Source organism: Cavia porcellus, unplaced genomic scaffold, assembly GCF_034190915.1.
Source record: "Cavia porcellus strain 051 isolate PalLab524CR breed Dunkin Hartley unplaced genomic scaffold, mCavPor4.1 scaffold_21, whole genome shotgun sequence".
Lineage (NCBI taxonomy): Eukaryota > Metazoa > Chordata > Mammalia > Rodentia > Caviidae > Cavia > Cavia porcellus.
The window spans coordinates 28,040,327-28,058,084 of NW_026947504.1; the positions used below are offsets into that span (position 1 = coordinate 28,040,327).

Below are 17,758 nucleotides of genomic sequence, written 5' to 3' on the forward strand. Positions count from 1 at the left end.
ACTAAAAATATGGGGCACCTAGATGGCTTTTACCTTTTGCATGTGTCACAATGTCAGCTGTCAGATTTAGAGGAAATGACTTGAAGGAGAGTATTAAAATAGCCATGCTCTGTATTTTTAAACAGATATTATTCCCAAGAAAATGAGGCTGGACATAATGTTCAAAAGAAGAATAATAGTAGAAAAGAACTTTCATGTGATACATACTCATCCCTGGAAAAGAAACAGGTTGATTTGTCTGTCCTGACCAGTGAAACACCAGCACCTCCTTTGCAACTAGAGACCAGTGACATACAAGCCGAAGGGAAAAACAGCCAGCCACCCAAGGAGGTGGTGACAGTGACATCCCCTAAAACCATTGCTGTGCTGCCTCAGATGGGGTTGAGCCCTGATGTGATAATTGAAGAAATTATTGAAGAAAACCTGGAATGTGAGTGATAATATAAAATATATATTATATAATTAGAAACAATTGGAATTTTTAATCTATAGCTAGAAAAATTATTTCATGTACTTAACAGAAATTTATTGCTCTTATAATCTTATCTCTCATGCTCATTATGGGGTAGAGTCTGTTGATTCCATGCTTTTATTTCCACATTTTCCAAAGTTAAGATAATTTTAATTTTGATGAAATAATATAGCCAACCTCTAGAGGAGTATAAACTTAATATTTAGTTTAATTAGGGTATTTGATTTTTTTTCAGTGTTCCTAATCACTTACAAATAATGTAAATGAGAGAGGTGTGACTTGTGGGAGCAGTTTTATTACTTTGTCAATTAAGAACAGTTTCTCAGGGATGAGGATATAGCTTAGTGGCACAATGCCTGCCTGGCAAGCATGAGGTCCTGAGTTCAAGTCCTGATACCAAAAATAAAAAAGGAACAGTTTCTGTTATATCTTTGTGATTTTAAACTTAATATGCTTTGAAATCATTATGAATGTCATGTCATCTATTTTATTATATTTAAATTTATAACTGTTGATTAGATTCCAGTTTTGGTATTCTGCCAATAACATGGGAGTGAAAAATTACTTTTAAGTAATTCTATGCCAGCAATCTTTAGAACCATTTTTACCAACATTGTTTTGATGATTGACTCTCCAGAATGATACTTTTGAATTTTGATACACTCTGTTTTCCACTATGTTAGTATCACTGATATTTCAGTGACATAGCTTGTTGTGATTTTACTTAATAATGCAAAACATTTGCCATTCCAGTGTTTTTGCCAATTCAGACACAATTTTTAAACACTGAAATGTTGCTGTACACATTAATGAAAGTAATACAGCTTTTATTTGTTACTTTGATAAAGCATGCTTCACAGATGATCTTATAGAGACTCCTAGCCATTGAAAAAAAAACTCCTCAGGTCAGGAATTTAGCTCAGCGGTTTAAGTACTTGCCTGGTAAGCCCAAGGTTGTGAGTTTGATCGTTGATACCAAAAAAAACAAAACAAAACAAAAAAGACCTCTTCCAAAGGAATTAGCTCTTTCTTTCAAATCAAAAGCAAGTACTGTAACAACAATGAGCTTGATAAAGCAGAGTTTGTTTTATGTATAATAATTTACCTGTGTAAGGCAATAAACAAAAATCAATCTTACTAAAACTTCCCTTTTAGTGGAATCCTCTTCTGCCCTACCCATACTGGGGATTGAACCTGGGGCCTGCATAGTCACTATATCCCAAGCACTTTTATTTTAAGACAGGGCCTCGCTAAGTTATCAAGGCTGGGCTTGAACTTATGATCCTCCTGCCATTGATCTCCCATAATACTGAGATGATGGGCACTCACCATAACTTCCAGCGTAGTGGCAAAAAATGTAATGCTTGTTGGCAAAATTATTTCTGAAACATACTTCTTGCAGCTATCACCCCAGTTACACATATTTATGTTTTTACTGTATTATTGGAACTGCAGTGTGTTACAGTCTCCTTCCTGGGTTATAGAACATGGCAGTAAAGGAAAGAACGAGCAAGAGACAAAAGTAGAGAGGCATAGCAGGGATCTGGGATGATCAGTTGCTCCCTAGGAACCAAAGGCCACCAGTCACCCAGAACCTTGGTGTTTATTCACTGAGGAAAATGGTGAGGAGATTACAAGTGGATGTGGTAGACAAGTGGCAAGGCTGGCTTGTAACAGAGGAAACAGAGGAAAGCTTTCTTGCTGAAGGGACAGGAATAGCCAGATTTAGGTTATGGTTATGAGTAACCTGCTTTATAGCCAATTTTGGTAAGGAATTTTCCTCAGAGTCACATAGCCCTCCAAGGAGACCTTATCTGTATCTTACTGGATGGTATCACAGCTGGTCTATTTGAGTTCAACAGTAGCTATTGAAAATAAGCTATAATAGTCCATTATCAGCCTTGTCCAGACTCACTAGTTAAACTGCAAGCCAGTTTAGGGAAGTCTCCTCTACATGGTCGGTACTGGTTGTAAGTAGACACCATCAACACCGGCACACCAGGGTCTGGGGAGGGTGAGGTGGCACCCTCCATACCTTATCCTCAATATGGGTATTATTTTTTGTAATATGTTAAATAGATAAAACAATCGGTACATTTGTTTAGTTTCTATCATGTTTCTACACTTGACTGTATTCAATTCCACACCATCTAGTCATTATTCAAGAATTAGGTGTAAGTTTGCTTAAAAAATTAAAATACTCTGAAACTTCACCCTACCCTAGTCCCATTCTCTTCAGTCCTTTCTTTCTTTGTAATTTTTTACGCATGCACAAATAAACACACAAAAACTATTTTTCTACCTTAGTTTTATTTTCATTTCGTCTCTTTTTTTAAATACAAAGCACAGCATACTATGTCACCAGGCTAGGACTGAGAGTGTCTGAGCCTGAAATAAGGAGTTTAACTCACCTTTTAAAAAATAGGTTTGTAGGGGCTGGGGATTTAGCTCAGCGGCATAAGCGCCTACCTTGCAAGCAGGCAGTCGTGAGTTCAATCCCTGGTACCGATAAAAACGAAAAAGACAAAAAAAAAAAAAAATAGGTTTGTAGGTTTGCTGACTGTCATCCTGGAAAAAGAATTTTTAGGATGCTTCAGTAAAGGAAACATGAGAAGGATTTATTAGAAGTAGATATAGGATGCATTTGAGCAGAATGTGAGTGCTCAAAGAAATATGGCACACTATAAGCCAGTGTAGGGCACCTTTTAAGGCTGTCTTCAAGATGAGTGGTGTAAAACATGTATTCCCACTGTCTGCTAGGTTGCAGTGCAAGCCAGTTAAGACAAATCTCCAAAGCAGCTGCTTTCTGAGCTAGAAAAAAAATGGCAATTTACAGTTAAAGGGATCTAGTACCCAGTTATTGTAAAGGGCCTTTAGGAATTTAACATTATTCTCTATAAAGACAAAAGAGAGATCACATACTAAAGAGGCTTCTAAAAACAAGAAAAATCTTGTCTTAAATCTGTAGTTTGTTTTAAAATTACAGGTGTAAAATCTTGATTCTTTTTTCTAGTCTTTTTTTTTTTTTTTACCTAGTTTATTTTTGTCCTTCCTTAACATTATACTTTGGAGGTCTTTTTGTTATCAGTTGACATACTTGATTTAGTTACTCCTGTATGTAGAAAATTCCCTGACTTTTACCTGTTTTTGATCCACCTCTCCCAGACACTCACATTTCCCTAAATGCTACTGAACACTTTGACTTTGCCCAAATACTTTTGCACGCCTCTCTAACCAGATTGATAAGACTTAGATGTAGGGTAGATATAAGCTATCTTGGTTCTCTAGATACTGTATAGATTGGCTTTTATGGGCTGTCCTAGAAATCTAAAAAGAACCCTAGAAATAGGGTTCTTCTAACTTGCTGCTCAGGCCCATTGCTCCCAGGAAATGTGAGAGGCAGTTTTGTTGAAAGGAAAAAACTGACTCTGAATGCAACAAAAAAAGGCCTTTGTCTTAAGTCTTTGCTTCACCTTGTTCAGATGAATAAGAAATTTTTTTAGGAAAGAGACAATGGACAGGAAATTTTTGTGCTATTTCATTCCCCAGCCATTTTGGGGCTCCTCCTCTGCTTAATGGAAAGAAAACAGACCTTGATATCACAGCCCAGAATGTACATATTCCCCTCAGACTGATAGTTTTCTGACAGAGGCACTAGTTTCTCTGCTAATTGATCTGAGCCAAAAAGAGAACATAATAGCTGTTAGCATGAGTACATTGAGAAATAGTAGCATATCTGTAAAAGAAAAAAATCATAAATTTTAACCACTTACCAGTTACATTATTTAAATACAGGATGAGCAAAAATTGCATATTTTGTTAATTTTATAACAAATATGACAGGAAATATTTTAAAATGGCAGTGTTGTCAAATTTATTTAATGCAAGAATCAACTATTTGAAATGTCACCTAAGCAATGCTCAGGATAGTCAGTACACAAATGCATTGCCCAGGTGATACTTGTGGTAAACTGTTACGTGTTTAAAGATCCACTTTACCCTTTTGTTTATATTCTTGAGTTCCACATATGTTCATAAATGTATTCTGAAGTTTCCTAATAAGGGGAGGTTATAGCATATATTATGACTTTACAATCTATTTACCACATGAGCTATGATTCTATTTAGAGAATATACTTTGCAAGTTAGACAACGTATTTACAATTCAGGTTGCTAAAGAATGTGTTGTTAAAGGTACTCTATTTGTTTTGCCAGACATTTTTGGTTTGGACTCTCTCATGAGACCTAATACTTCATAATAGTTTCAATGTTACATTTGCTTGTTATTTTACAGGATATTACAGTTAATTACCTTTTATGAATTCTTTCCTAGCTCACATTTGATAATAGTGTTTTAATATTGGTTCTTACCCAGGTTCCCCAGAGTTGGTTTTTGTAAGCCATGTAATACATCCTTGCCACTTCTACATTCGGAAATATTCACAAGTGACAGATACAACAATATTGGAGAAGAAAGTGAATCAAATTTGCAGTAAGAGTTTACATCTTGATCCTTCAGATGTCTTGGAACTAGGTAATAAAACACTAATTCAAGTTAAAATATCAGAGTTATTTAAATATCTTAATATTTGGCAACAAATAGACTGGCTATAATTTAGATTTTTACTTTAAGCATAAAATTTTAGAATCATTTAACATAAATTATTTAGGTGAATTAGCTAAGGACTAAAATGGAATGCTAGCACATTTTTAGAGTAAAACTGACAGGTTATGTCAGTTTCTTACTTGTCTGTAAAGTAATTGTGTGTGACTCTTGGCCCTTACATTTTATGTTATGTTTTGGGTCTAATTTTGGTGAGATTCAAGAGACCCATGACACTCATTCCTAGGTTTTCTTGGAGGAGGTTAGTTAGGAAATATACTCTGTTTTAATTCTAAAACTATATGAATTTGCCATGCTTTAGACTTCTGTTAAGTGTTTTCCTAATGACACAACTGATTTATTATACTTTGGATTGGTGCTAAAGCTGTGATTTCTTTGATTTATTACAGGAATGTTTTCCTCAATGTGTAATACCAAAAAAGTATTATTTGCGTAGTCAGGTGATAGTTCTTTAAAAGGGTGATTAACTCTCAGCTTTTTTTATATAGATTTTCAGAATACCAGAACACTAAGATCATCATGTACTTCTTCAAAAATATTTAAACTTAAGAAATAACCTTTTAATTTTTAGTGCCTAGGGGCTGGGGATTTAGCTCAGCGGCATAAGCACCTGCCTTGCAAGCAGGCAGTCGTGAGTTCAATCCCCGGTACCAATAAAAAGGAAAAAGACAAAAAAAAAATTTTTAGTGTCTAAAAGGAGGGAAATATAATATTAAACTTAACTTTTATAGTTGTGTCACCAAACATTATCCAAGGGGCTTCCTGAATCGGAGATAACCTAAACCTATTCTACCTGTAAAATAAGTTACAGGTTCCCTGACTGCTGTCACAAGAAAAAAAAAATTATCAGAACTAATCAATAAGAGGCATGAAAGGTTTTATTAGAATTTGACATTGTGTTAATTTGTGAACATAAATTTTGTAATGCAGTAGAGTTGTCAATATTGGTTTAATAGGTGAACATCATCTTGACTATGAAATGGAGAAGTTGAGAAGATACAAATGTTATAAGCATGATAAGGGGCAGAAAAAATTAAAAATCAAGTGGTAAATTATTTTTAATATTAACTTCTATATATTTAGATGTTTACTACAAGAGGGAAAGGATAAGAGTGTATGGCTTCCTGTAGGACTGAGAAAAATTTTAATGATAATTCAAAAAATATATTAAAGATATCTATGGTTTTATGTAACCACTGGGCGATTAAAATTTTTATTTTTTATGGGTCTGCCCTCTATTGTGTAGACCTGAAGATCTTTTGTAGTGAGTGGTTCCAGATAATATAAAGTCTGAAGTAGATAATAGAAAATTAGTTTATACTACAAAAATGAGAAGCTAGAATATTTTTATTGCCATTTTTATTTTATTGATATACTTCTAAACCTAAATCTTTATGTGACGGGTACTTGAAAGTACATTAAAATAAAATAATGACAGTATACTAAGAAAGGCTAAAGGATACATTTTCGGAAGAGGTAGTGGTATTGGGAATCATGATGTTTTATGGCTAAGTTAAGATGTTACAAGTATAATTGAAGATTGTTAGTAGCAGGATGGTGCGATGTTTGGAGCCCCTATCTATATCTAGTCTAAGTTTTTGTTTAATGTTACTGTACTCTAATAGGGTTTTTGTTAAATTTGCCTATTGGTTAAGACCAAGTCAAAGACTTGTGTCATTAAAATTTATTTATCTGTCAAGATCAGTTAAAGTTCCTCAGGAACTACTTTTGAGGTCTTGTGAGAAATCTTTTAGCTCTTCTAGTTTTTACTTCACTAGTTGTGTCATTTACTAGTATGGGTCACAGTCTTGCTTGACCATACAGCTGTTTTTAAAAGCATAGAAATATTTCCTCTTTAGCTTCCCTCTCCAGAAGAGTGCTGTACATGTAAAAAGACACTAGCAGGAGTAGAACAGGTATCTCTAGGATCCAAGATCATCATGGCGGATCATCATGGCCAGCTGCTGAAAGAGGGGTCCTATGGCCCTGACAGTACACATCTTTAAGGTGTAGCTCAGTGTATGATGATCACCAGTCCTCTCCCCAACTCAGCCTAAAGTTGCTAGCTAAGTAGGAAGAGAGAGAAATGGCTGAGCTCTGGCCAGTCCTTCCAGATCACCAAGTTCCTACCTGTCCCTCTCAGTGCATCAGCAGAAATCATGGGGAGCATACACATCTCCTTTCTCCTTCCCCACATGGTACTGGTGGCCAGAGAAGGGAGGAGACCACCAGGAATTTGGATCTTTGTCAGCCCAACAGTGGGCACTGTTTACTTTCCTCCTTGTGGACACTTTGGGAGGGAACCTCTCTCTCAGGAAGAAGCAGAGTAACTGTCCTCCAGAGCCATGAGAAAAACTTGGAGCTCCCTAGTCTCCACTGATCTTCCTCTACCCTTTGGCTCTCTGCTTCTCCTTGCTGATATATATCAGATCTTCCCCAATGTATGATATCCTTTTGTGATAAGTTGAAGTGGAGGAGGTGTGGGAAGATAATTTAAAAGTTAATGATTACGTAAAGGGGACATTGTGTATCTAGTGTAATAATACAATGATGCTAAAATGAGAATGCACATACATGTGTGTATATAGATGTGTGTGTTTTATATATCATGGAAGTGTCCTCAAATGGCTGGCCCTTATCTTGGTAGATAATCTATAGTCTTAGCCTTGTCTTCATGACCCCCTAAGGGAATCAGTGCAGAAAATGAGACCACATCAAAAACTGACTGGAGAAAGTCACAATGGTCAGATTTACGTCTTTCCCTAAAGAAGTATGAGATTATTGGTACCATTTCTCCTATGAGTAAACCATTATCTCATGAATAGGCCATCCTCTCCTACTCATTAAGACTAAAGACTAGTAAGACTGACTAAAGACAAGGCTAAGGGGCTGGGGATTTAGCTCAGCGGCATAAGCACCTTTCTTGCAAGTGTGCGGTTGTGAATTCGATCCCTGATACCGATAAAAACGAAAAGAACAACAACAAAAAAAAGACAAGGCTAAGACTATAAATTATCTACCAAGATTGATGATGTCATCCATGTGCCCTGTGACTATCAGATCAGTATTAGCTAATTGGCTATACTGGTAATCTGATTGGCTGATTATAATTAGATCTGTATTGTACTCACCTCTGTGACTTTGCTTTATAAAACTTTCTTAGAGAAGTGGGTTCATTGGCAACCTACTTGGGACCCCTCCTGTCTCTCAGGAGCTATTCCTATTCCCCAATAAAATGTCCTACTCTTACGCTCTATGGTTCCTTAGAAGTTATTCTTTGATTTCAAACACCATGAACTTGGTGTATCTGACATCTAGCCGATTGGGACTTACATTTTTCCCCAATATATGATGTCCTTTTGTGATGGATAAGTTGAAGTGGGGGAAGTATGGAAAGGTAATTTAAAAGTTAATGATTACTAAAGGGGACATGTGTGCATGTAGTGTAATAATATAATGCTAAAATGAGAATGCACATACATGTATATATATATAGATGTGTATGTTTCATATATCATGGAAGTGTCCTCAGGTGGCTATCCCTTATCTCTTTTGCATTTTACCCAAAATATGGTAAGGAGCTGTTCTCCCTGGTCTTTTATGTTTCTGGCTTTCTCCATATTTTGTTAACTCTTTCTGGTAAATTCTTACAAATTCTTAGGCCCTCTCTGGGTCTATTTTTTCCTTTGTCTTTGTAATTTTTCTAACTATAGAGGCTTTTATTAAGATTTCCTATTAATTTTTAATAAAGCTTATCTTTTCCTTAGAAGCTGCTTTTCCCTACATGTGCGTGTGCGATGCTAGGTGGCCCTTAGTGTAGATAGTGTCCTGTGAAACAGGAGAACCAAAGGGTAGTGACCTGGGTGTTAAAATATTTTACCAAAACTATAAACATAGAAACAACAAGAACTTATTTATATCAGGGTACACTGTTGAGAGAAATCACAGCAATCAGGGTAAGAGGTTGGGTTTTTATAGGAGTTTGAGGGTATGAAAAAAGACTATAGGTTAAAAAGTGTGATATTTTAAAAATATCTTTTCTTGTCAGCACCTTGTACATCTTCAGAGAACACCTGTAATTTTCAAATTATATTTACAGCTGCAGTTTTGACAAGACCATTTTCTCTGGCTTATTTCTATAAGCTTAGTTTTAAATGTGGAGATCTATACATACCTTTTAGAGAGAATGGATTGAGTTGAGACTCACTGGGAGGTATGCGTGGGCTTCACATCAAAAGGTTTCTTGAGGTTGTAAGACTATACCTATCTTTAACTGGAATTCTTTCCTTAAGAGTTTTAACCTTTTTTCTCCCAATGGGCAATCACTGCATTAGACATAGTATATTGTAGAATTTGTTTACGTGTCCTGTTCCTTTGAACTTCTTAAGACAGTTTCATTCATCTTTGTTAATGTAGTACATGAGACATTATTCTTCACTGAATGACTGTTGACTTAGTACTCTGTTTTTATCTCTTTTCCTTGTAAGATTCTCTGTAACAAACTATCATAATACATTACTGTATCTTTCTCATAGCACTTGATACAGTGCTACATGTTTAGTAAATACAGTTATAGAGCTAATATACATATTTATAAACTAGAACTTTATTAAATGTCTTTCTTTATTAACAATAATGATTTGTTTCCTCCATTATTTAGGTGCAAGAATATTTGTTAGCAGTGTCGCAAACAGAATGTGGTGCCGAGGAACTATCACTGAATTAATTCCAATAGAAAGTAAAAATACTAGAAAACCTGGTAGTTCAGCCAAATTCTCAGTCCGTGAAGTTGCAGTTATAGAAATATTTATGATAGATTTTGGAAATTCAGAAGTCCTAATTGTCACAGGGTATGGTATTTTGTAATCACTTTTTTGGCCTGCTTAGGAACGTTGGGCGGGGTGTAATTTTAAAATGGAGGAAATTAGAAAAGGGTAAAGAATAATAATTTATCATTCTTCACTGCCAAGGCACATATTTTAGTATTTTGCTCTATGTTTATTTTATTAAATAAGTTAAAAAAATTACCAATATTAGTAGATTAGCTAGGTGTGGTGTGCATGCCTGTAATTCCAGCACTCAGGAGGCTGAGGCAGGAAGATACTAGGAGTTTGAGGCCAGTTTAGGCTGCATGTGAATTTTTTTTTTTTTTTTGGCACTGGGGTTTGAACTCACTACTTCATGCTTACCAGGCAGTCATTAATTTTTTGCCACTGAGCCTGCATGTGAATCTCCAGCCTGTATGTGAATTCAAACCTAGCCTGGACTGCATAGTGAAACTATCTCAAAAACAAAGCAAAAGGAAAATTACTAGGTTATGAGAATGAAACTTTTTGATGTACTGTAAATTTAAGTACTGTTTATGTTGCTTCAAAGCAGAGAATGTACACAGAGATGATTCTTTCAAAGTGTTACAGTTAGCTGCAGTAATGATGGAATAAAATCATGTTATTTCAGTAAAGAATATTAAAGTATCATTCTGTGAAACTCACACTAGGTGTTTAAATTTGTTTTTCTGGGTCTTTTAATAAAAGAAACTGCAATATTTCTGTGTACAAACCAGTATTAATTATAGCTTGAATCACTTTAATCATCATAGCTTTATAAATAGAAGAGAGGGTCATTATTTCCTTTGGGTTTAAACTGAATGAATGTATGAAATTTCAAATAAAAGTAGCTGAGATGTAATTCCGTAGATGAAAACAGCATGTGCTTTCAGAAACAAAATTAAGTCAATAATGAGAAAATACGAATTTGGATTATAACTTTCTAAATGATTACATTTAAGGAAATTATCCTTAGAAATTCATAGTTTTTAAGGAATAAAGCAAGCTCAAGGTCAAAACATTATTTTCAGAAATACTATTTAATTCTTCCTAGAGCTGGAGATACCCCTGTGAGGCCAGAACATAATACTCAGCAGCATGTTGTACTAAGTGATTTATGTCTGGTTCTAAGGAAGTCTGAATCATGTATTGAAGAGTTGCTGAAAGACATCCCACCATTAGCTCACCCTTGCTCCTTGAAAGACATTGTTCCACATAATTCAGTAAGTGAATTTTTCTTGAAAGGCTAAATATTCCAATTTTTGCCAATAGAATTGCTAGGTTTAGACTCAGGAAGCATACATATATCTCATATATTGCTAACAGAAAAAGCTAGGTTAACTGATTATCAGAAACATTTTTATTGTGCTACCAGGTTACATACACATCCACAGTTACTTTTGAATTTTCATCATTTAAGTGAAAAATCCATGCAGAATACATCTGTGTGTGTTGGTAGTGGTTTAGGGTTTGAAATCAGAGCCTTTATACTGAACTACATTCCTAAACCTTTTTAATAATTTTTTTAAATTTTGAGGCAGAGTCTTGCTTATTCATAAAGTTGCCCATGCATGGCTTAAATTTTCCCTCCTCCTGCCTTAGCTCCCTAGAATGCAAGGATTGTGCATATGTGCTACTATACCCTGCTAAAAATCATTTCCATATTACTATACTATTCAGTAATAAAACTGAAGTCTAAAGTAAAATCTACTTATAAACACCTTCAAATACACATTACCATAAAATACACATTATGTGCATTAAGACTGTCCTTGGGTTTGTGGTTTTAACTGTTTCTTATATTTATGGTTAGTTTAGTGCCTTTGCCCAGAGTTTCAGATAGTACAAAGTTACATCCAGATAGTGTAATTTTAGAGGTAATTAAAATTGCTAATTTGAAATTTTACTTTTTTTCCCCACAGAGTAAAGGCTGGGAAGAGGAAGCTAAAGTGGAATTTTTGAAAATGGTAAATAACAAGGCTGTTTTAATGAAAGTTTTTGGAGAAGAAGATGGTGTGCTTATTGTAGATCTGCAGAAACCACCAACAAATAAAATAAGCAGTGATATGCCTGTGTCTCTTAGAGATGCATTAGTTTTTATGGAGCTAGCAAAGTAAGTAACTTGTTAAAACAATTACTCTTTAAGATTATAGCTATAAATAGGTGTAGCAGATTTTACCTTTTAACATGCACTCTATAGTGAACTTAGTATACACTTATGGCTTGTATTTAGGGCTTCACGCAGTCGTGAGGAGTGAGCTTTTCAGAGGTGGTTGATCTGTAGTGTGTGGTACTGGCATCAAGGGTGTGTGATTAGTAAATCAGTCCACTGGGTTTGGCATACTTAGTATAGAATTAAAGGTGAGAGTGCTATACTTGCCCTAGGGTACGTAGCCTGCATACAATATAAGGAACAGAATCTTGTCCCTCCCTCCCTTGTTGCTTTTGCTATCTTGGGGATGCCATGAACTGTTATTCCTCTGTAATGGCTCCTCTGCCAAGCATACCTGACTTGAAGCCAGCCAATTATAAGATTGAAACATCTATAAACCGTGAGCCACATAAACCTTCCTCCTTTAAATTTAGGTGTTGGGTGTTTTGTCTGAGCAATTAGAAAAGTAACTAAGATAACATAGCCTTAGAAATTAGCAATATGTCTATCAGGGTTTTCTAATCTGTGAAAACTACATTCAGTTAATTTATTTTAAGAAAAAGAAATGAATGTATAGCTCAAAATAGAAAATACATATAACTAGGAATCATTTTTAGACTGATAACTACAAACAGCTCTACTGATTCACAAATTATAGTTCAGGTGTTCATAACTGAAATTCTCTAGCCTTTGAAAAGAGTCATGGTCACTAACATATACTTCATATCTGAATCTAGAATACTTAAAGTATCCTTTTCTTCATTTCTGATAAGCAAACAGATGATGATTTAAGGAACTATAGAAGTAGTGGTAGTTCTAACTTCCTATCCTGGATGACTGACCCTAAAATGATCCAAGTGGTAAAAGCAGAATGTTGGGACTGTAAAATATCACAGAGACCCCTCAGCTGCCCTGAGTGCTGCTATAAACCGTGACAAGCACAGTATGCATTCAACTCTAGGTGTCCTGACACACATTTGAAACTTAATGAGCTCTTACCCTGGGACCACACAAGATGGCATAAATAGAGCTGGTTATGTGGGCAAAAAGAATTTACCCCACAAGGATTAAAGATAAGTTTGTTCATGCCACCTACGCTGTCAAGGACTGCAAACCAGCTTCCTAAAGGGTTATTGTGAGATCACAGTGAGAGACTGGGGTTATTGTAAGGGTGTGAGAATGTGGAGGAAGGGTCTAACAGCAGAGGTGATGAAAGAACATCCTTTGCCAGATCGGCTAGTGCCTTGTACATCTTTGGGAAGCACCTGCACCTAATGTGTCTAACATTAGATATTTCAAGTTGGTAAGACCATTCCCTCAGCCTCACTGAAGGCCGCTTAGCTTCAGATAAATAAGTCTGATCACAAATGACTTTTAGACAAAGATGAGTCAGGGCTCATTAGAGGAATGAATGGACCTTACAACACAGGCTTGTTAGACCTTGTGTCATTTTAGTCATTGTTGCTGTATTGTCCTGTGATTGCTTTGTCCTACCTGGCAGAACTGCTTTACAGAAGGGTTCTGCTGCCAAGAGCTTTAACCCTTTTGTTGCCAGCAAGCGGCCACCACACCAGTTTTGTAATTTGAGACAATACCAAGAAATGTAAGTTAGGAGGAGAAATTGGAAAAGAAATACTTTGGCTAAGTAAATCAGTAGAAGCTTATTCTTCAGACCAAGTCACTAAGAGAAGAAATACTTGAAGAAAATGACTGTTACATTTTTAATTATGCCTTTAATTAGGTTTAGGTCACATTCACCAAGAAGTCACACTGAAAATACAACTTTATGCTATCATCCGCCTATTTTGCCAAAAGAAAGGACAGATGTTTCAGTTATGGTTTGTTACATAAATAGTCCTACTGATTTCTATCTTCAGTTGGTAAGTATATAATGTTCATTTGGGATTTTAACATGTTTTTAAATAAAAACATATAACAGGGATAATACTATCAGTATTAACAGGGATATTATATCAGTATTAAAGAAAACGAACCACTGTTGACTTGCTATACATTTAAATCTCTTAGGATCTACAACTTTAACAAAAAGTCTACAGGATTCATATTAAATTGAAAGAATTCTTTGTCCTGAAACTTAGTGAAGGTATAGGGGAAAAGTCACTGATTATTTAATGTGTAAGTGTTTCTTGCTACCTTGTGAAATCTAGAGATTGGAAAAGCATGTAGAGCTAAGAAATCAAAATTACACCTTCACTAAGTAACTACTGTAGATCTCCTAATATTGTGGTCCTATATGTCTTTTTCATTTCATGTTTTTCTAGGAATTTATTTTGTTGTCTTGTTTTGATCTGTTTTTCCCTATAATACAGAAAGGATAGATATACATGTAGAGATTCACACATGGGAAGAATTTCTAAACTATTTATGGGAACAAATTATAGAATACACAATGTAATGAACAGATACTCTGAAAAAGAAGAGACACTGAGAAACCCAATGCTAATTCTGTAGCATTAGCATATAAAAATCTAGCAATACTGTCATTCAGTGTTCAGAGTGATATTGGTCTAGTCTCTTATGTTCAGTTTCAGCATAAAGATACAGACAGCTGCTATGAAGAGACTGAGAAACATTATGGTAGTCGTTATTGACTTCCCCAAAATCAGGTCTTGAAGACCTAAAAAGCCTTCATCATCCTGTAATGATTTGAGTAGTTCTATAATGTTCAGTATATATTCAGTGTGTGTGAAGATGGGGACAACTATTTAGAAGAAAACTAGAGAAAATAAGATAGACAGTGAAGATCTCCAGTGTACTTGCTTTGAAATCTGTGTTTCTTTAAATTGTTTCCTTATGAACTGTTTTGTTATGTTTAATCTTACCCTATTTAAGATAAAAACAAGTGTGTAGGACTGATAACCATATTACTAAGTTCTTATTGGATCGTTGAGCAAAAATAAAGAAAATAGATTAAGGCACATTAGTGTAAACTCTGAATACATAACAGATATGTTTATTTAGATAACCAGTAACAGTGTAAGTTCATCTTTATTGCTCTTTCAGTGCTTTATATGAATTTACTCATCAAAAAGGCCCTAGGGCTTTATGTGAACTAATTCACTAATCATCAGAAAAAAAATCCTGTGAGAAATATGCTACTGTTCCCATTCACATGTGGAGACTAACCAGAGGAATAAAGCATATTTCCTGAGGATGTGAAACTGCACTGGCAGAGCCAGCATTGGACTGGTTTATTTTACAACCATGTACCCTCTGGGCTTGTCATCTCCAGTGCTGCACTACACTGTCTGGCTTCCTGGATGATTTGTGGAAGCTGTGGGACCTGTGTTGTTTGCTTCCTTGCTTGTTTGCTTTTTCTTCAGTGTCTTTTTGTTAATATTATTATGGTAAAATATACATAACAAATTTACCACTTTAACCATATTTAAGTGTACAATTCAGTGCCATTGAGTATATCCACAACCTTGTGCTCTCATAACCACTATTCATTCCAGAACTCTTTCATTATCTTAAACAGAAGCTGTATACCCCATGAAGATCTTACTTCCTTTCCTCCAACTGCTGATAGATTCTGTTCTGTTTCTATGAATTTGCCCATTCTAGGTACCTCAGAAAGAGACATATAATACTTCTTTTTATGTTTGGCTAATTTCATTTGAGCATAATGTGTTCAGGATTCATGTGTAGATCAGACTTTATATCAGATTTGGCAGGGGGTACTGGGACTTGAACTCAGGGTCTTGCACTTTCTAGGCAAGCACTGTGCCACTGAGCTATATCCTGGGCCCATCTTTTTTAGTTTGTATAATGTATGTATCACATTTTATGTATCCATTTATCTGGGTCCCATCACTCCCTTCTATCTGTTGACACCAGGATGGTTTCTGTTTTGGCTATTGTGAATATTGCTGCTATGAATATCGGTATGAAAGTATTCATTTAGTTCCCTGCCTTCAGCTTTTATTTGATTGATTTTTCTATATGTACCTGGGAATGAAACTGCCAGGTAATTCTGTGTTTAACTTTTTTTTAATAGTTAAGAAAGTTATACCAATGATTACTCTGAGTTCGCTGAAGAAAGAGAAAGATTTGTACTGGTATTGTTCAGACAGCTGAATGCAGTTGTGTTCAGACAATGGAATGCAGGTGTCAGTGCTCATTGCATGTACCATTGTAGCCCCCTGGTTGACACGTTTTAAAATTTTGTTTTAGTTTTCTTTTCTTCTTTTTATCCTTGAAATAAAATGGATTTAGGGAAAAAATAACAATTAAAAGGAAAATTTTTTGGTATCAGGAATTGAATTCAAGACCTTGCACTTTTCAGTCTATGTTAATTTTTGAGGAACTGCCAAATTGTTTTTCAAAGCAACCATACAGTTTTATAGCCCCACTAGCAATGCACAAAGTTCCAGTTTTTCCATTGTCCTCACCAAAAGTTATTTTCTGTTACTGTTGTTTAAATGATAGCCATCTGAATAATTATGAAGTGAAATCTCATTGTAGTTTTGATCTACATTTCCCCATTAACTGGCGGTGTTGAATATCTTTACATGTATTCACTTATTAGCTGGCTATGTGTACATCTTTTTGAAGAAGCATCTATTCAAATCCTTTTTCTATTTTTTAGTTGAATTGTTTATCTTGTTATTAGATTATAGACATTCTAGATATTAATATATAGACATATTCTAGATATTAAGTCCTTGCAGATGTGACTTTACACAAATAATTTCTCCCATCCTGTAGATTGTCTTTCCACTCTCTTATAGTGTCTGTTGAGCCACAGTTTTTATTTTTGCAAAGTCTGATTCATCTATTACTTCTTTTTTCACTTGTGCTTTCAGAGTCATATTCAAGAAATCATTGCTAAATACACTATCCAGTTGCTTCTCCCCCAGGCCTACTAAAGTTTTGTAATCATAGCTTTGTATGTGTGTTTTTGTTCTTGTTAGTTTCAGTCCTTGGGATTAAACCCAGAGCCTGGTGCATGCTAGGCAAGTGCTCACCTACTATGCTACACTCCTGCCCTGTATTTATACTACTTATATTTTGATCTTTTAATCCATTTTGAGTTAATTTTTGTATAAGGCAAGCCTCCATTGTCATTCTTTTGAAATGGTTATCCATTGTTCCCAGTTTTTTTTCCTCCTTAATGGTCTTGTCACCCTTGTGAAAAAAAGTCTTATTTCTGAACTTTCTGTTTTATTCTATTGATTTTTTTGCTTATGCCCGTATCATACTGTTTTGATTACTGTATGTTTGTGCTAAGTTTTAAAATCAGAATGTTGAATTCTTCAGCTTTGCTTTTTTTTTCAAAGTTGGTTTGACTCTCCAGGGACCCTTTCATAGCTGTATGACCATTAGAATGAATTATTTTATTTATGCAAGAAATGACAGATTTTAAAGTCTTCCAATCCATCAATGTGAGATTTCTTTGTCATTTATATCATCTTATTTAATATGTTTGGGCAATTTTGTATAGTTTTCAGCATCTAACTCTTTGATTTCCTTGGTTAAATCTGGTACTAAATTTTTACCTCTTTTAGATACTGTTTTAAATGGAACTTCTAAATTTCCTCTTCAGATTGCTCATGCCTCATGTATTGAAACTGATTTTTGCATGTGGGTTTTGTGTCCATCAACTTTGCTAAGTGTTTTCTATGAGGCATAGGAGTGGAGAGTCATTGGGGGGTTTCTTATTG

The 17,758-nt window shown here is 35.1% G+C and overlaps 1 protein-coding gene across 2 annotated transcripts in view; it reads left to right on the forward strand.

Annotated features, from left to right (window-relative positions):
- The window catches only part of Rnf17 (ring finger protein 17), a 162,751-nt gene that overhangs the window by 30,579 nt on the left and 114,414 nt on the right, over positions 1 to 17,758 (forward strand). For both annotated transcript variants that reach the window (XM_063232467.1, XM_063232466.1), the window contains 6 exons: positions 126 to 430; positions 4,848 to 5,006; positions 9,757 to 9,946; positions 10,977 to 11,145; positions 11,845 to 12,035; positions 13,816 to 13,954. In XM_063232467.1, coding sequence (XP_063088537.1) covers positions 126 to 430; positions 4,848 to 5,006; positions 9,757 to 9,946; positions 10,977 to 11,145; positions 11,845 to 12,035; positions 13,816 to 13,954 — 1,153 coding nt within the window. The remainder of the gene's footprint in view (positions 1 to 125; positions 431 to 4,847; positions 5,007 to 9,756; positions 9,947 to 10,976; positions 11,146 to 11,844; positions 12,036 to 13,815; positions 13,955 to 17,758) is intronic.